General features: G+C 36.7%; 1 protein-coding gene across 1 annotated transcript in view; it reads left to right on the top strand.

The window, feature by feature from the left end:
* LOC127448948 (xin actin-binding repeat-containing protein 2-like) overlaps nt 1-20,685 on the top strand; it is a 45,724-nt gene that overhangs the window by 10,087 nt on the left and 14,952 nt on the right. The window contains exons 2-3 of the mRNA XM_051711947.1: nt 9,606-9,702; nt 17,939-18,063. Coding sequence (XP_051567907.1) covers nt 9,606-9,702; nt 17,939-18,063 — 222 coding nt within the window. The remainder of the gene's footprint in view (nt 1-9,605; nt 9,703-17,938; nt 18,064-20,685) is intronic.

Here is a 20,685-nt window from a genome sequence, read left to right as displayed (position 1 = left end):
TCGTTTCTATCTGAAACATGACCTCTCCACCCCACAGGGCTTATTTATATTTCATGATCCCTTTGCCAAGACACACACACACACTCTCTCTCTCTCTCTGTCTATCTCAGTGTGTTTCTCTCATTCATTATTACTCAGTTAAAGTATACAGAGAGACCGCCATGATTAACAGCTCTAAGGAGAAGACTGGGAAACTTTCATTTCAGTGATGAAATCCTCCTCCTGTCAATCCTCAAGCATCCTCACGGAAACACAAATGAGTCACATCCTGTTTAAAGTCTTGGTGGATTTTAATTTAGGTTCATCCAAGGTTTAGAGTATCAGCACTTTCTGTGTCAGTGCTGTTGCGAATTCTGTCCAGCAGATGTCTTTATAAGCGTATTGTAGGCTGCATATCATGGTTTCTTTTTGCATTGTATAAATAACTGCATTTTTTGTCAGAATGAACTGATACATATTCATTGGTTTCACACAGTCTAATTATTCTGCTGATACTTCATAAATCTGAGAAAAGCATTAGCCAACCAAAGGTTCGTTGAAGAGATCTTATTTCTTAGAATAAACCTCTGTTTGTTTTCTTTGAAAATGTTAATGTCCACTATCCTATGAGTAGTGTGAAACACTATATATATTCCCTTCCCTGGTGAAAACACGGTTTCCATGCAGGTCCAGGCTGGTTTATGCTGGTTAGAGCTGGTTTTGCTCTAGCTGGTGGATCATCATAGTCATGCTGTTCACCATCATGAATAAAGACGTTAATATTAATAATATTCCCTTTCTTAAAAGACATATTGAATTCATTAATACAGTGCATTCGGAAAGTATTCACAGCGCTTCACTTTTTCCACATTTTGTTATGTTACAGCCTTATTCCAAAATGGATTAAATTCATTATTTTCCTACAAATTCTACAAACAGTACACCATAATGACAACATGAAAGATGTTTGTTTGAAATCTTTGCAAATTTATTAAAAATAAAAAACGAAAAAAATCACATGTACATAAGAATTCGCAGCCTTTGCCATGACACTCAAAATTGAGCTCAGGTGCATCCTGTTTCCACTGATCATCCTTGAGATGTTTCTACAACTTGATTGGAGTCCACCTGTGATAAATTCAGTTGATTGGACATGATTTGGAAAGGCACACACCTGTCTATATAAGGTCCCACAGTTAACAGTGCATGTCAGAGCACAAACCAAGCCATGAAATCCAAGGAATTATCTGTAGACCTCCGAGACAGGATTGTATCGAGGCACAGATCTGGGGAAGGGTACAGAAAAATTTCTGCAGCATTGAAGGTCCCAATGAGCACAGTGGCCTCCATCATCCATAAATGGAAGAAGTTTGGAACCACCAGGACTCTTCCTATAGCTGGCCGCCTGGCCAGACTGAGCAATCAGGGGAGAAGGGCCTTAGTCAGGGAGGTGACCAAGAACCCGAAGGTCACTCTGACAGAGCTCCAGCATTTCTCTGTGGAGAGAGGAGAACCTTCCAGAAGAACAACCATCTCTGCAGCACTCCACCAATCAGGCCTGTATGGTAGAGTGGCCAGACGGAAGCCACTCCTCAGTAAAAGGCACATGACAGCCCACCTGGAGTTTGCCAAAAGGCACCTGAAGGACTCTCAGACCATGAGAAACAAAGATTGAACTCTTTGGCCTGAATGGCAAGCATCATGTATGGAGGAAACCAGGTACCGCTCATCACCTGGCCAATACCATCCCTACAGTGAAGCATGGTGCAGCGTCATGCTGTGGGGATGTTTTTCAGCAGCAGGAACTGGGAGACTAGTCAGGATCGAGGGAAAGATGAATGCAGCAATGTACAGAGACATCCTTGATGAAAACCTGCTCCAGAGCGCTCTGGACCTCAGACTGGGGCGAAGGTTCATCTTCCAACAGGACAACGACCCTAAGCACACAGCCAAGATAACAAAGGAGTGGCTCCAGGACAACTCTGTGAATGTCCTTGAGTGGCCCAGCCAGAGCCCAGACTTGAACCCGATTGAACATCTCTGGAGAGATCTGAAAATGGCTGTGCACCGACGCTCCCCATCCAACCTGATGGAGCTTGAGAGGTCCTGCAAAGAAGAATAGGAGAAACTGCCCAAAAATAGGTGTGCCAAGCTTGTAGCATCATACTCAAAAAGACTTGAGGCTGTAATTGGTACCAAAGGTGCTTCAACAAAATATTGAGCAAAGGCTGTGAATACTTATGTACATGTGATTTATTTTCATTTTTTATTTTTTATAAATTTGCAAAGATTTCAAACAAACTTCTTTCACATTGTCATTATGGGGTATTGTTTGTAGAATTTTGAGGAAAATAATGAATTTAATCCATTTTGGAATAAGGCTGTAACATAACAAAATGTGGAAAAAGTGAAGCGCTGTGAATACTTTCCGGATGCACTGTATATTGATGAATTCATTAATGTAATATTAGACAAATGCTCCTTTACTTCAAAATGATGTTGTCTGTGAAGGATTTGTAAATGACCTGGGTTCTTAACAGTTTCTGTGGCATACAGTTATTTACCTCAGAAAATAATTTGTTCCCTTAGTTTTTAAAAACAGTTGTGCTTTGTGAACAGTTTTGTGAAACACAAATTGTGTGTAAAAGAATGCACTTACAATGGAACTCTGTGGGGCAAGGCAGGCATTACAACGGGATAAACATTAAAATATACATTACACCGTTTTGAAAATATAGCCAATGACATGAGACTGTTGGCATAAAATCACTTGTCCAAAATCAAAAAATCACATAATCCAAAATCACTAATCTTGTCTGTACAAAGTTGTGCCTATAATATCCAACTTGTCAATTTCTACCCATGTAAATCTGGTTAATTATTCCATAACCAGTGTCAGAAATTAACTTTTTCTATTAAGGGGCCATATTTGCCCATTGGAATACATTTTTTAGGCCCTTTTATTTCAATTTTTTACACACAACACACTGTCAATTTATGTCAAATACTTTAATTAACTGAAAAGGTACCTGTGGTGTAAAGACCAATGACTAGATATTATGAAAAATACTAAATATGAGATTTACTATGGGGGCATTTTTAGCCTCCACATTTTAAATATCTGGGGCATTTCTGTCACTTTCAGTGACATTTTTACCCCAAGCACTGGTCAGTGTTTGACCCTGCCTGTAACTTTTGCAAGATATGCGCAAGGATACCAAAAAGGGATTGTTTACATCCACCAACAGGAATTATGGCGGTAATGCAATAAATAAATAAACATCCTGCCTAGAACAGTAGTCCCACCTCATCAAGGACAACAACTTTACAGTTGAAATTACACATTCTTATATGAAAGAATTAATATAAGCACTTCAACAAAAACATGGGTTAACGCTTTTAAATACTCCGGAATGCTTGGCCCCATACAGCAGAATGCCATTGTAAATGCATTACTACAAACACAAGAGTTTTGTTTGCTTTTACAAACTGAGTGATGAGTCAAAATGATTTTCTGTGGTAATCAGCAGCATGACACATAGCTGGACTTGTTTTGAACTCAAAATGTTCCTTAAAATTGAAGTTTTGAACAGACGTTTACTCTGTTCATCTAGCAAGCTACAGGCTAAAGCTAGCTGACAGTTAATCACTGCCCTGCCACTGCTAAATATACCCTACAAACACAGTAACTTCATTGCTAAAAAAAGTTTAGAAAGTATTAGGGGCTGTCATCTTACTTTTGTATAGTCATCCCTGTGCTATGTGTAGCACTCAGGCTAAAAGCAGCTTCTTGTGACTGTTTCTGGCTGCCATTAGTGTAAAATAAAACAACAAAAAAAACTTTCGGTCAAGGCCTGAGGACAATAATTCAGATATTTAGACGTTTGATGTTAACACACTGTCACAGGATGTGTGCTTGTGTCATGTTAGGCTATATGTGCTGTGCATGGTGATCATACCTTGTCATGGCTTTATACAGATAAATCTGTGGCCTTATTGTGACTACACCTCCTCCAACACATGCAAATGTATTTAAAGAACCTCTCGATTTATTTGAAATATTTGATGGGAATAATGTGTTTGTGTTAGCAAATGTAAACAGGATTTTCAGGAGATCACTATTTCGATGTGTGTGTGTGTGTGTGTGTGTGTGTGTGTGTGTGTGTGTGTGTGTGTGTGTGTGTGTGTGTGTGTAATCAGCCCTGCTGTCTCCGGGTCAGTGACTCATGTTTAAATATGTCCACTTATCACAGAGACCGGAGAGTAATGGGAGACTCTTAGTGGCGCTAACAAAAACAGGAAATCCCCTGACACACACATGAACACATATTTAGAGATGCACAGCACTGGCCTGATACATGCAAAAAAAAACAAAAAAAACAAACGTTGGTTTGAGTAACAGGGTAGAAAGGTCAGAGAGCTAATTGATTAAAACATTCCACTCCAATCTAACATGATCACACAGGAAGTCGGCATGTTGTTTCCGAGAGTCCAGTTCCCTAGGATCGGCCACATTATGCGTTCCACTGACATATGCAATCTCCCTTTAGACATTTTTGCACTGGCTCCAGCGGGTTTACCTTCCCTTGTGGAGCATCCGGAAGTGCATTGTGTCAGGAGTGTGGGAGACCCAAGTTTTGATCACGTGCTGAAACCAGTAAGTAATCGTGTTCGCTTCATCGTGGACAAGCGGGATTCAGAGGCCGCATTTCCCTCTAACATTAAATTTTTACTCCACTGATGGTTAGGTTTAGGTTTGGAGTTTGGGTTGGGGGTAAAGTTTATAACGTATACATTCCTCTTCACTGTATTACATCCTGTATAGCTGAAAACAATCTGCTTCACAACTCGCTTTTGGCGCCCCCTACGTGGACATTTCACCCAGAAAATGGAGCTCACACGCACCAATACGCCCAACTACACTTACTGATTTTGCTACTGGGGCAGTGTTTAGAATTTCGATAAGCACAGACCGATTTTAACTAAAGAAATTTCAGCCAACTGTTTCTGATTTCACTGTGAGATTAGCCTATCCAATCATCTGTATCAAAGTCTATGAAAGAAAATCACTAAATCACACCCCAAAACACACAGAAAAACTCATAGCACAACCCACAAATAGAATAGGATACAACGGGGCTAACGGCACCCCTTATGGAAATTTTGCTTTTTTCTTGTCACAAAATGTATCAAAGTCAAAAACATTTTTATTATTTATTACTGAAAATTGATGGAGCAACATAATCTGCGTGAAAAGAAATAATAATAACTGAAGGTTTTGATTAAAATCAAGTTTTTAAAAAAAAATGTGGTGAGGGAGCCTTTTACCCCACACTTGGGGTAAAGTGATATCTTGTTGATACCGGGCCAATAGTTATAGGGCACAATTTGTCGAATAATTTTGAAACAGCAAGATACTTTTTTGAGTAACAAATTAAGATGATGCTTACTCAAAATAACTACTTCAGAAAAAGTCAACCATTTCCTGTTTATTTCAAACACATTTGGCATTTTATTACATCTCCAGTATTATATAAACATACTAAACTCTATTATGATTGGAGGAGTCATTGTGAGCCCACTTTGAACATTTTTCATAACAAATCTATTCCCCCCACTTAAGAAAAACAATGTGTTTAATGGGAGCCTTTAGCCCCTGCAACAGGGGGACTTTTTACCCCAAATACTATCCTTTCACTTACTGGACAGTTATTGAAAAATGTTTGAGTTAATTACCTTAAACAAAACTGAAAATGATAAATAAGAATTTTGTCTCAAAAGAAATTTTTTGTGCAAAATTAATCAACTTTTTAAAAAGTTATTGTGATAACAATAATACAAATAAAATAAATATTTTGGGAAATACAAGTTTATTAACTGCAACCAACCTTTGAACCCAAACTAGCTTAGTTTTAGTTAATTTTATTTATTGTAATTTAATCATTTGTAATATGTTTTAAAAACATATTTTATAAATGTTACTTTTTTTAGCAATAAACCTGAAAACGAACAAAATCACACAAATCAGTATTTTAAACGGTATTCAGACATGCCCCAATTTTGGTGACAGGGCTGCAAAAATTGCTAACCTTATATAAAATAAATGCTGCTTTATTGCCTCAGTGATCTGCGTCTCTTTTATTCCACTAGAGGAAATTCAGTCGAAGTTGACAGTGTCAAGACTCACTGCTGATTCACCTTTACAGCTGTTTATTAGAATTCAATTACAGTAGTTTGTCACCAGAAGTACAGTAAGTGAAATCTAGGATGGATGGATGGATGGATGTGTATTCTGTGACGGCCTGACACTGTTGTTTTTCTTTGTTGATGTTTTAAACTTTGTAAGCTTCATGAGTGCCATGGAAGAGCTGTTAGGGGAAGATTTGATTTGTAAATGTTTTTGTGACATTGGGAGATGGAGAGAGGGAAAAAGAGAGTTCAGGTGAAAATATGGACATTTGGTTAAAGAAAATATGTGCATTTGCTTGCATGAGCAGAGACTAGGTATTTGAAATCTGGATTGTTTTCACTTCCTACTAGGTTTAGGGGTTGCCAGTCACAAGAAATCAATGTAGTAAAACAAAACAAACAAACAAACAAAAAACAGAATCCATCCTGCTACTGTCATCAAACCAGGACACGTGGCAACCATGCATGCTTTTGAGTGACTTTGCTACATTGCACTTCATGTTGTAGGCTAAGCGTCGAAGGTCAGTTTCTTCAAAGAGATTTTTTTTTTTATGTGAATTTGGATGTGATGAAAGAATTGGATACTTTTATCCACATGCTATACTTATTTATTTTAATGATTTTTCACCACATGAGTGCTAGCCTACTGTGTTCCTTGAAGCTGGAGTGTGTATCTTTTTCGTTGTTAAAATGCAGAAAAAACTATAAGTCTAGAAGTAAGCCATTTGTTGGTTGATTTCTTGAAACACTGTGTCTCTTTGTTTGTTAGAGCATTCTGTCCTGCCTGACACAGCCACACTGATGTGACACACTCAACCAATGGCATAAGTTTGGGGCGTAACTATTTGTTTGATCAACGGAAGATGGGAGGAATTTTGCGGAAAACTATTTGAAAACAATAATTATTTTTATATTTCTGTTTTGTGGCACTAGTGGCGACGAAATTACACTTCAGCTTTAATGTCTAGCCGACCTAGAACACAATAGAAATATATATATATAAAATGCTAAACCAATTATCACAATTAGACATGCTGAGATAGTTTGTGCATGCACTGGCAATGCAAATGGACACACTCGCCTAATAAGAAACAGCTTTATTTTAACTGTTCTGACACTTGTGATGCCACAAAAAAATATCAAAAATATTTCATTCTTTCTAGACTTTTCATCATTTAAAATGCAGTTAAGGTATAGAGCTCATAATCTAAACATCAACTTATTTAGGAACTTATGCTCTCGTGTCTGCTGTATTTTTAATGATTTATTGAGTTTATTAATGAAAAACAGGGTAAAGTTGTCAGTATTTAGTTTGGAGCTGTGTTTTGGCAAAATATGAAGTTTATTTGCTTTTTATGGATGTCTAATCAAAGTGACATAAAAATAAAAAATACAGTTTGCATACCCTGGCAGAAATTGTGAAATTTTGGCACTGATTTTGAAAATATGACTGATCATGAAAAAAAAACCTGTCTTTTATTTAAGGATAGGGATCATATGAAGCCATTTATCATCACATAGTTGTTTGGCCTCTTTTTTTAAATCATAATGATAACAGAAATCACCCAAATGGCCCTGATCAAAAGTTTACATACCCTTGAATGTTTGGCCTTGTTACAGACACACAAGTTGACACACACAGGTTTAAATGTCAATTAAAGGTTAATTTCCCACACCTGTGACTTTTTAAATTGCAATTATCATCTGTGTATAAATAGTCAATGAGTTTGTTAGCTCTCACATGGATGCACTGAGCAGGCTAGATACTTAGTCATGGGGAGCAGAAAAGAACTGTCAAAAGACCTGCGTAACAAGGTAATGGAACTTTAAAAAGATGGAAAAGGATATAAAAAGATATCCAAAGCCTTGAAAATGCCAGTTAGTACTGTTCAATCACTTATTAAGAAGTGGAAAATTCAGGGATCTCTCGATACCAAGCCAAGGTCAGGTAGACCAAGAAAGATTTCAGCCACAACTGCCATAAGAATTTTTCAGGATACAAAGAAAAACCCACAAGTAACCTCAGGAGAAATACAGGCTGCTCTGGAAAAAGACGGTGTGGTTGTTTCAAGGAACACAATACGACGATACTTGAACAAAAATTAGCTGCATGGTCGAGTTGCCAGAAAGAAGCCTTTACTGCGCCAGTGCCATAAAAAAGCCCGGTTACAATATGCCCGACAACACCTTGACACGCCTCAAAGCTTCTGGCACAGTGTAATTTGGAGTGACGAGACCAAAATAGAGCTTTATGGTCACAACCATAAGCGCTATGTTTGGAGAGGGGTCAACAAGGCCTATAGTGAAAAGAATACCATCCCCACTGTGAAGCATGGTGGTGGCTCACTGATGTTTTGGGGGTGTGTGAGCTCTAAAGGCACGGGGAATCTTGTGAAAATTGATGGCAAGATGAATGCAGCATGTTATCAGAAAATACTGGCAGACAATTTGCATTCTTCTGCACAAAAGCTGCGCATGGGACGCTCTTGGACTTTACAGCATGACAATGACCCTAAGCACAAGGCCAAGTTGACCCTCCAATGGTTACAGCAGAAAAAGGTGAAGGTTCTGGAGTGGCCATCACAGTCTCCTGACCTTAATATCATCAAGCCACTCCGGGGAGATCTCAAACATGCGGTTCATGCAAGACGACCAAAGACTTTGCATGACCTGGTGGCATTTTTCCAAGACGAATGGGCAGCTATACCACCTGCAAGAATTTGGGGCCTCATAGACAACTATTACAAAAGACTGCATGCTGTCATTGATGCTAAAGGGGGCAATACACAGTATTAAGAACTAAGGGTATGCAGACTTTTGAACAGGGGTCATTTCATTTTTTTCTTTGTTGCCATGTTTTGTTTTATGATTGTGCCATTCTGTTATAACCTACAGTTGAATATGAATCCCATAAGAAATAAAAGAAATGTGTTTTGCCTGCTCACTCATGTTTTCTTTAAAAATGGTACATATATTACCAATTCTCCAAGGGTATGCAAACTTTTGAGTACAACTGTACATACACATTGTAAATACATTTACAGATACAAATTAGATTCATAAATCTGCTTTTATTCATATGTAAATGATTTTCACAGTTGGCTGTTTATTTCAGTGTTCTTTATCTCCTTCCTTATTCATGTTCCTCATTCAAGGGCATAAATATTGACTTTGTGACAGCTTTTAAGCTTTTATGTAAACTCTCGCTTTTGTAACATGAGACAGGGTTTTGTTGATGTACTGTTAATGATAAATAGACTAAGAAAACATGCACACACTTCAAGCATTACACTGTCTCTGTGCTGTTCTGATCTGTGCACTTTTGTGTGATGTCTAGTGGAACTCTGGTAAATGCAAATCAAATTTGGACTGGAAAGTGTTCTCTCTAACCACACCTGCCTATCTCTCTCTCTCTCCATCTCTCTCTCTTTCTCTAGGAAGTGAGAGGCTCACACTTGTCCACCAGGAAAGTTGCAGACAAATATAGTGGTTTAGGGAAAAAAATGTCAAATCAGGATTCAAACGTTGGTGACTGTGAGTATATTTTGTCTCTTTCAAGTTATGAGTTTAGTATGGCTTATTGTAAAGTGTTACTGTTAAAATAACTTTAATTTATCTCTATAGAATTTGATTTAACACTAATTATTTTAATATTGAACACCACATTTTGTGATTTCACCCTATAGATGTTTGTTTGGTTAATGGCTAATATAGGAAATGTAACTCAAAAAAGGTGCTTAAACTGATTCATGCTGTGTTTCCACATTTATATCAAAATGAGCCAAGCTGCATTTTACATGGTCTAGGATTACATTTTATGATGTTTGTAGCAGTTCCTTTTGTGTGTGTATGAAGGTAACATGATTGAAGACTTCTCACATTGCTGTCTAGCATGATGACAACTGTGATGACAGACTTCAGCTTTAGTATGCACGCATGTACGTGTACGTGTATATTTTTGTTGTCATGACACCTTTTTTCTTCACTTTGAGTTTAATCAGATACATTCTTAATCAGATATTATATCCTAGATTTAATTTGCAATACATTACATTTTGTGTATGTGTTTGTGAATGTATGTAGTGACAATAGCATGCTAGTGGGAGGCCTGTGTAATTTAATAGGTTTGTTTGACATGTGAGCTGATTTGTGTATGGTAAATGTCTGTGTGTGTCTCTCTCTGGTTATCCCTCTTTCATTCTTTAAATCGGCCAGTCATCTCGTCTTTTAAATAGACAACCTTGTTTATGACCAGTCCATACATGTATATATGCACAGCAAACAATATCCTCACTGGGTATTTATGATTTGATGTTCCCTCAAGTGTTTGTAATTGCATTTTATGTTATTAGTAAAAAAAATGACAGACAAAGAGACAGACAGACAGACAGATAGATAGATATTTTTGTCAACTAATTGTTAGTTTGAGAGGCAGATCTCTAAAAGTGACTATTGCTTCCATTATAATGAAGTCAGACACATTTATCCAAAATGACTTACAAATGAAGAGCACAGCAAGCAATTTGTCACTCAAAAGTCAACAATATCTGCAGTATTTTTATAATTAAAAAAAAGAAATCCTTACCTTGTCGCAGGTCACAGACAGTTTTATTAAACAGCTTCATTGATTATAATAGAAGCGATTTAATATTCCTCATCTTTCAGCTGAGGAAATAATTGTGAGCATCTAAACTACAATACAATCTCATCACCTCTCAACGTGCTAAGTATCAGCATATTCACCACTCATTATTTTCACATGCAAATGAGCTTGTTATTCTCCACAAAAGTTTGATAGAAGATTGCAGGTCTTCACCTGTAGCGGTGAACTTGCAGCAAACCTTTCGCGACAATGAAGAGTTTGCCGCAAAGCTCATTTGCATATGAAAATTAATAGTGGTGAACTTGCGACAAGTTTGTGGCGACTCTAGATTTTTTTTTGTGAGGGGTTCAAGAAAATATGTTAACTCAGAGCCTTATTTAAAGGAACCGGTAATGTTGCCAGAAATGCTTCAGGGTCAGTAGCGTTCTACTTCCTTTTTTCTGGTTTACATCCTTCAAATGGTCTTTATGTTAGAACATATCTCTCTCTACTGTCTAACATCACAGTAGATTTTGCTATTTCATGTTTTGGAGACATTGCAAGTGTTTTCTTCACGCCCAGTGTTTTCAGAGCTGGTTTTAGTTTTTTTGATTAAAAACCACTTAGCAACAGATTCAACAACGCTTGCCTTTTGAGACAGTAAACACAGGTATCAGGCATCCACAGTGTCTGCAGAGGCACTAAACCTATGACTAGCTAGGCCTAAAATAGGATATTATGAAATATTAGTAAGTGATAATGCATGGCCAGCTGGTCATTATCGCAAAATAAACCCCGACAGCATAATGAGGATCCTTAAGAAAGGTATTATTGTGCTTATTACACAGGCTACTTACCATATAAAATAATGATTTGAGTTGGAATTATTTTATTATGTCTGAAGAAAGCGACTGTGGAATGATACAAGAGACAGGAAATAGGTTGCCTGGGACAAGGGTCAGTTATACAAACACACACACACACGCACACACACACACACACACACACACAAAAAAAATAGAATAAAAAATAAGTTCACTGAACTTAATTAAAATGAGGAAAACTTTTCCATGCAATTAGATTAAATATTTCCAACAAAAAATAATTGGTTTGAACTGACTTGTTCTAGTTGTACAAACTTAAATTCATTTTGTCAGGCCAACTAGATAAGATCTAAATAACTGTCTTAAGTTGGTCCAACTAAATTAATTTTATTAACCATTAGTATATGCCAGGTGAGCAAGTGAAGTGACACTAAAACTGTTGCACTGTCAGTTTGATAGCGATTGCTTATAGAGCTAAGCAGCACTCAATTCAAACTTCACTGTAAGTGAGAGTCCATCCTCAACCTAAGACCAAGCGTCAATCTTCACCACAATGGTAACTCCAAAAACTCCAGTCTAACAAATAATCCTTTTAAATGCCAATATAACACAAAATTAAACATGAACAAATCTCTTCCTATTGTTATCTTACTCAAAAATGCAAAAAATAAATAAATAAATAAATAAATAACACTTAGTTTCAACATTTGTTCACTCCATCCAGTCCCCTGCAATGCATGCTGGGAAATGGAAATCCCCTGCCCAGTTTCATCAATGCTACAAAAAGTATTCATGTAGTCCTAACTCAAATTGATTAAGTAAACTTCAGTTTTACCAATTTAATTGGATAGAACGTAATGAAATCAAGTTAAGACCAAATGTTCTAGAATTAAGTTGCTTTAGTTCATTTTAATTAAGTAAACTGAACAACATGCAAAAATCCTTTTTTTGTGTGTGTGTGTACAGATTAGAGGTCATTTTACAACTATTTGACTTTCGGGATCTTTCTGGAAGTGTTTTATAGTAACCAGAGCTTAGAAGCAAAACTGCTAGCTGATTTGCCATCTTCTGTTGAGCCACTTTATTTTTCATGCTAATGTACAGTATGTACATTTTTCAATCCCAGATTAATATGCAGGGTCAACTAATAATAAGCCATTTGTAGGTTGATTTAATCTAAAAGTGTAAGACTGCGGCTCAGAGGCACTATCAAAACATTCCTCTGTTTGAGTAGCCCATGCAGCCCAACACAGCAACATTGGTTCAACCAATTGTTTGAATTTTGGATGAGACAATCTGTTTATTCAACCAATGGAAGATGGAGGGAGTTTTCTGGAAACTGTTTGAAATCAATTACTATTTTGGCAATTCCATTTGGTGATGCTAATGGACCAGAAAAATTACACACTTCAGCTTTAATTATATAAATTTAAACATTTGTTATTAGTGCCTCTTATGAAGGCCAATGGTGAATGACCCTAAAATCTCTCAGAATCTCACCCTTAGACACCAGGGTGCCTCTCCCCCTTAGTGTGTCAGTCTCTCTTTTTGCCTGTCTGTCTCTCTATGACTTCAGGTTAAGGGCATGTTGTTTAGCTTATCTAAAAAAAGGCCCAGCAGACTGGCAATCTTTTAAAGAGGAGGAGGGTAATGGTAGGGGCTTTTGAAATACAAGCAGCTGTCCCAGTCCTCCATCACTCTGAGGTGAACAGAACAGTAGACTGGAGCTGGTCTCCAAACATACACACATACGGACGCTGGGTGTCTGGGGATCTCCAGGTGGGATCTGGATTGTTCAGGTTACACTTTAGCAACATTGCGTGAACGTAAAGGAAACTTCAACTTTGTAGGTGAGTGCTGTTCAACTCAAGTGGTGTCTGCTGTAGACCTGTTTGTAAGACGCTTGCCTTATAGTATATCTTTAAAGTAATTAGTGGAACTTCATTAATAGTTTGACAGTGGTCACACAGTGTTGATTTTTGAATAACCATTTAAAAACAGTCAATTTTGTTGAGATCAAAATGATTATGGTAACAGATATTCAGGTTTAAAATGCAGAAGGCCAATGGCCATGTGTTTGAGAGCAATTGTGAAAAATGCATGCAAAAGGAAACATGGCATATTGATGCATCAAAAGAGCTGGAGAAAATATATTTTGAAGATCATTATTTTTATGAACATAAAGAGTAATTTTGTTATCTACAACCCAAATGCTATCAGATTTTTTTTTTTTTTTTTTTTTTTTAAACCATTTCTCTGTGGTTAAAAATCAGGTGACGGTGGTAGGATTATGGAAGTAACAGTAGAAAAAAGGTCAGGAAAGATGAGAATGGAAATTAATATGACACTTTGTGAACTGTGCATTTTTTCCTTTTTCCCAGTGGGCTTTTTGGTTTCTCTAAAGTATTGAAAGTCATATATGTCGTATCACAGTGTGCTCAGAATAGAGTCCCAAAGACAAAGTCTCTGAATTTAGCCTGTAAGTTACTGCTGCATTGCATAGAATAGAGTCTAGAATATTATGAGCCTACTGACATAACACACTTACAGACACTCACACACGCATGCCCAGTAGAACCATACATGTAGCATAGTCTACACACTTCAGCGGAATACCGACAAAGTCAATCTACACTAATACCTTCTATTTCTCTTAGCTCTAAATGTTTTCTCTTTGCAACGCACAGAACTGTGATGGCTAAAGTAATCTGAGATGTAGAAATCTTTAAATGAAAGACAGAACAAGTGACCGATAAGATTGTCATGGCTTTGCATTTTAGGAAGTCCTCTTTCCTGGGACATATCTCTCTCTCTCTCTCTCTCTCTCTCTCTCTCTCTCTCTCTCTCTCTCTCTCTCTCTCTCTCTCTCTCTCTCTCTCTCTCTCTCTCTCTCTTAAAATAGTTTAAAATAAGTCTTCTTTAATTGCCCTCAGTACTGTGGTTATTTCACATTGTGGTAATGCTCAGAAGTCTAGAATGCCTCCTGCCCCTGCAGTTCTAGATTCTTGGAGGTTTTTCTGGACTGTTGATCCCTACATGCAGGTCATCCATCTTCCCACTGATGTCTTTCTCTTAACGTCATGACAAACGACTGTGTGATCACTCTGTCTCCACACCCCACCGTCTGTGTGTTTGAAATGTGTTGGATACCTTCAGGTGTAGAGTTTCTGTTCAGCAGCTAGTAAAGCATGCTTTTTCTGGATCTGAATCACCTCTCTCTCCCTCTGCTGTGCTAACTTTACACTGGCATGTTCTGAATAACTGCTCTGCTAAAATTAACAGTTTAGGGAACATGTCTCGGTCACATGGTGATACGGTCATGCTTTACTGATGCAAGAAAATCAATGTGGGTGTATGGCACAGTACAATGTTCTGGCCTGAGATCATCAGCGAAAAGCATTTTAGGACATACTCATTACTTTACTCCTCACCTTCTCTTTAGAAGTTATGTGTAGAATTGAAATATTGAAAAACTGAAGAATGTTCAGCCATTCAAAGAGAAGTTTGCCTGTTGAGTTTTTATTTGTAAATCATTCTAATACAAAAGCTTAGGCTATTTTAAATATTTGTGCCTTAGTTACATTCTTGAATGCATACTATTTACACACTGTCTGGACCTGTGACTTTTATGAACTTCTATTTTTATGAACCCTTTTTTTAAAGTGAATTTGTTATTGGAGGTGAAGTATTTTAAGTTAAAAATATTGCAGATTACAATATACTGTATATATATATATATATATATATATATATATATATATATATATATATATATATAGGTAATAGGGCTGAAACGATTAGTCAACGTTATCGACAACGTCAAAAATAAAAAAATTGTAGACAAAAATGTTCTATGTCAAACAGTCGTTTGATCTCTTTTAACGTAACATGAGATCACATTAAACTCTAATGATGACATGCGAGAGCATCACTGCAGTTCGCGCCTCACTGAGGAGAGGAAGAATCACACAGCTCACAGTCCAGATGCACTCTAAACTTTCCAAACAGCTTCAGGTGATGTAGATCGCAAAGTATGAGGGAATTATAATGCAAAAATACAAAATAAGTAAATACAGAAGCACTCTCATTGTGAAATAAGCGGAGCTGGAGCTGCTGCTCCGCTGAAGCAAAACTTGCGTGTCGAGCGTCTTTAAAGGAAACACCCTGGCGTTATATCTTTAATGCAGTTATATTTAATGCGTTATAGCTTTATTAAAGTTCAAATAATAAGGAAGTAGGTCATGTAAATAATTACAAACTCTGAAACTGGCATTTCTCTGTGCGGTCAGAGCCTCATCTATGAGTTGCGCGAATGTCCCGATCCAAGGGGGAAACTGAACCCGGCAGAGGCACACTCTGTCAGCTAGATTATAACGTGATGGCTCGCAACTTATTGAATCATAATATATGTGTCACTGTGCATTTCTTATTGTGAATAAAATTGGCAATACGCAGCTTTATTAATAAAAGAGAGTTTTCTTTTTTTTTTTAGTTAAAGATGGATTGAAGTGAACAGAAAGGTGAGAGAGGGTAGTCTTCGCCCCATTATACACTGTAAAAATATACGTTTTTGATTTGTTTTTGGTTTGGCTTGTTTTTTAAAAATAATATCTAAAACTCATCTAAAACTATGTACATTTTCTTTAGCAGCTATACTGCAGAATACAGTATAATTTATCTGAGAATGTTGAATATAATATTAAAAATACAAAAATTTTAAAATATCTAATCCTTTAAAAAAAGATGAATTCACCTGTGAAGCATCATAGAAGATATTTAGACTTGCTTTTAGAGAATGTATCTTGAATATAAGTGTATTTTGTCTTTACTGCACTCGCAGCAGTATAACCAAGTGAAAAAATACAGTTATATACAAAATATACTTATATTTATGATACATTCTCTTAAAGCAAGTCGAAATATCTTATATGTTACATCTGAAGTAAATGTATCTTGTTTTAAGGATTTTTAGACCATTTTAAATGGAAAACAAGATAAAAACACATGATAAAAATAGGATTTGTTTTGCAGTGAATAAAAGTAGCTTTTTTCCCCCCTTTAATTCAGTGAATGTCATTTAGAGGTATTTTTAAAAGAAGATTTTGTCCTCTTTTAAGCACGTTTAATACAACCTTTTAACTCGGGGCACAAGCTGAATAGTCAGTTAAGAGCTAATGATTAATTGTTGCAACAATCACCAAATAGTTGAATAATCGTTATTGATTATGTATGTATATGTATGTATATATATATATATATATATATATATATATATATATATATATATATATATATATATGTGTGTGTGTGTGTGTGTGTGTGTGTGTGTGTGTGTGTGTGTGTGTATATATATACACATACACACACACACACACACACACACACACATATATATATATATATATATATATATATATATTTATATTAGGGATGAACCGATATAAAAAGATTTGGCCGATACGATACCGTAAAAAAAAAAAAAAAAAACCTACATACCGGGGTGTGTGTGTGTGTGTGTGTGTGTGTGTGTGTGTGATATATATATATATATATATATATATATATATATATATTTAAGTTATATGTATGACATAAGTTGTATGTTAAAAATCCTTATCAGAGCTAGCAGTGGAGATAACTTGGATGATCCAGCTTTGAAAACAGACAGTGATTGATGTCTACTATGTGCATGTTTCATGACATAATCTCTCATTCTGTCTCACCTCATCTCTCATCTTCTAACTTTAGATCAGTCTCCTGTCTTCATCTCCTGATCCAGATCCATCTATAGACACAAAGAGAGTTAGCATTAGCTGTCACAATACATCCCTGTTGTCAGTTCGACTTTGTCTGGCTAAATTTACACCTGAAATTTTAACAGATGATGTGATCTCTAATATAACATTAGTTTCCAGACGACCCACAATGACACCCATTTATCTCAGTCAGGGTGAAGAAATGCATTTATTTATTTCACTGTTTCTGTTTTAGATATTGGGGAGACTAGGGCTAGTTGTCACATGGGGAAGTTGTTGGGCTGTATCTCACTAAATAAAGGGTTTCAAACACCTACAGTTAATAAAACTCTTATTTGTGAATTCTATCTTCCAAACTTAAAATTACAATATCATCTGTTAACAGCAACATTGAGGCATGTTGTCACAAAAGGTAACCATGAAGGCTAAAATGCATTGCATCTTTTGTGCAATAATTGTGGAGATAAATATATATAAGACATTGACCTTCCACAAATAAACCTATCCTGAGATATATGAGTACTGGAGTAAAAAGTGTGGCAACTAGCTCCATTCTCCCTTATACAGGATGACGCCAATTCAGCATCCCGTTTGTGTATGTGTTTCAGCTGCGGGCAGCACAGGTGTTCTACCATCAGGAGACACACACACTGACGGTGAGACTGTGCCTCTCAAGCAGAGACTGGCACTTTATCAAGCTGCCATTACTAAGGAAGAGAGAAGCCCGTCTGTGGTACGTAACACTGATACATGCACATGCACAAATACACTTATACATGCATGAACATATGCAGTTCCACAGACATGTATCTTATTACCCAATGTGTGGTAAAACTATACAAAGGTTTTATATTTTATTTCTAAGGTCTCCCACTTCCTGTTAAATATTTACCACTGTGTGAAATGTCCTTGCAGCTGATGTAAGCGCACAGTGCTTAAAGGGTTAGTTAACCCAAAAATGAAAATTCTCTCATCATTTACTCACCCTCATGCAGAGTCCTGCACAGGTCCTGTTTTGTAAACCCACAACCACCCTGCACCCACAGTACTTAACAGAACACCCGAACCATTAACGGACAGCAGAAATAATTTAATTCTGTACCCGACTGTTGCAGTGTTTCATATTATTCCAGATTGTTCTGCACCAGGTGAAGTTTCAGCAAATAAACGGTGCAATGCTTTTTCCCCTTCTGCTCTAGTGTACTAAGGGGCTGCTGTGCCTTGTTAAAACTGTGTATGTTTACTGTTTCAGTACTATGCTGCCAATATGCTTACATAAAATATAGCCTATTGCAACAGTACTTGCTAAGAGAAGAAATGAGATAGTAAGTGATTTCAGGTTCGGGCTTAAAATCTGACTGTATCGTTCAGGCCGGGTAGGGTCGGGCCACACGGTCTCGGGTACGGGTTTCATTTTAAGGCCCGTTCAGACCTCTACACAGCACTAGCTGAAGTTTCTCAAAGTTACCTCTCAAAAAATGCAGCCTTTCACGTCAGATGATTGTAGGTAAATTTCCACTGTTTCCAGTGCTGTTTGTTCTCTGTGTTCGTAAATATCCCGATACTTTTTTACTGTGTGAGAAACCGATCCAAATGATTCAGAGAGTGCTCTGAACGAATTGTACTGAATCACAAATCGATTCAGACCGTTTTGCAAGCCCGTATGGCCAATTCACTGAAAATAGACTCAAAAGAATTATTCATTTGCTAACAGAAATACGGGATGTGCATGACTCTTTCATCTGCAGAACACACACACAAAGGTTTTTAGAAGAATATTTCAGCTCTGTAGGTCCATACAATGCAAGTAAATGGGTGACAACATTTTTAAGCTCCAAAATCCACATTATGTCAACATAAAAGTACTCCAGACGGATCTGGTGGTTAAATCCATATCTTCAGAAGCGATATGATATGTGTTCCCTGCTCAGTCAACCTCCACTTCACTTTCACTTTCTCCTTCTGTTTTTGGTGATTAACATTCTTTGTGCATATCACCCCCTACTGGGCAGGGAGGAGAATTTATGAAAACAAAAATGACTTAAACATTGATCTGTTTCTCACCCACACCTATCATATCGTTTCTGAACACATGGATTTAACCACTGGAGTCATATTGATTACTTTTATGCTCCCTTTATGTGCTTTTTGGAGCTTCAAAATTTTGGCATCCATTCACTTGCATTTAATGGACCTACAGAGATTAAATATTCTTCCAAAAATCTTGATTTGTGTTCTGCAGAAGAAAGAAAGTCATACACATCTGGGATGCCAGGAGGGTGAGTAAATGATAAGAAATTTTCATTTTTTATGAACTATCCCTGGCTGTGTAATTCGCAATAGATACATAAAATACCCATTAAGTTCGATTGACACATTATAGATCTCATGTGGGAAATTGGGAATTTTTATATATCAACCTCAGTTCATATAATACATCTATAATACACTGTGAACACAAAATAGTTACACTCAGGAACTCAAGGACAAAAATGTCCCCATTGAAACCCATTAAAAAAGCAATATTTGATCCCAGTGCCATTAAAACATAAAATCATGAATTCTATGATATTATGCTTTCATTCCAGAGCCCTGGGTTCAAAATTTAAAATGTTTATATTTTCCACCAGATGGCACCATTTTTTCTCATGTTTAGCCTATGGAGTAAATACATGCTTTTTTCCTATTTTCTGTTTGCTGTATTATAGAGCACTGCAGGCCAATTGAATAAATGATGCAGTTAAAATTGTGTGGGTGTGTTGGTATGGATGCCAGAGTGTGTTTTTTATGTGTGTGTTGAGAAATTTGTGAGTGTGTGTGTGTGTGTGTGTGTGTGTGTGTGTGTGTGTGTGTGTGTGTGTGTGTAAAAAACAACAGTGGCATTATGTAAACAAACTGGCATTTAAAGGGTTAAAATCCTGAAAATGAATGAATATTTGGTAGTTATGATCAGGACTGATGTTGGTTTAAAAAAATTAACTCATTGAAAGTGGAAAATAATATTAATATATAGTTTTTTGATGCAGACATTTTTGTCCTCTAAGGACCTCTGAGTAACTTTTTTTTATTGACGTACAAGGGTTAAGGTAAGCAGATTTTTTGAGCATTAAACGGGATGGCGGCAGGGGTGCAACTATATTTATACACACACACACAGACGTGAAAGTGTATGTTTTATTTTATTCACATTTAAGCCTCAAAAAAATGTATGATGACAAATTAATTTTAAAAAGCACAATTGTCATTTTCTTTCATATTGAACTTGCATATGTAATAATACGAGCTGTCACTCTTGGAAATGTCATTTTTGCACAAATTATTAACAAGTTGAAACCTAAAAATTAAGGAGAATTAC

The sequence above is a fragment of the Myxocyprinus asiaticus genome, chromosome 12, assembly GCF_019703515.2.
Source record: "Myxocyprinus asiaticus isolate MX2 ecotype Aquarium Trade chromosome 12, UBuf_Myxa_2, whole genome shotgun sequence".
NCBI classification, from domain to species: Eukaryota; Metazoa; Chordata; class Actinopteri; order Cypriniformes; family Catostomidae; genus Myxocyprinus; species Myxocyprinus asiaticus.
This window is presented reverse-complemented; position numbering and strand designations above follow the sequence as displayed.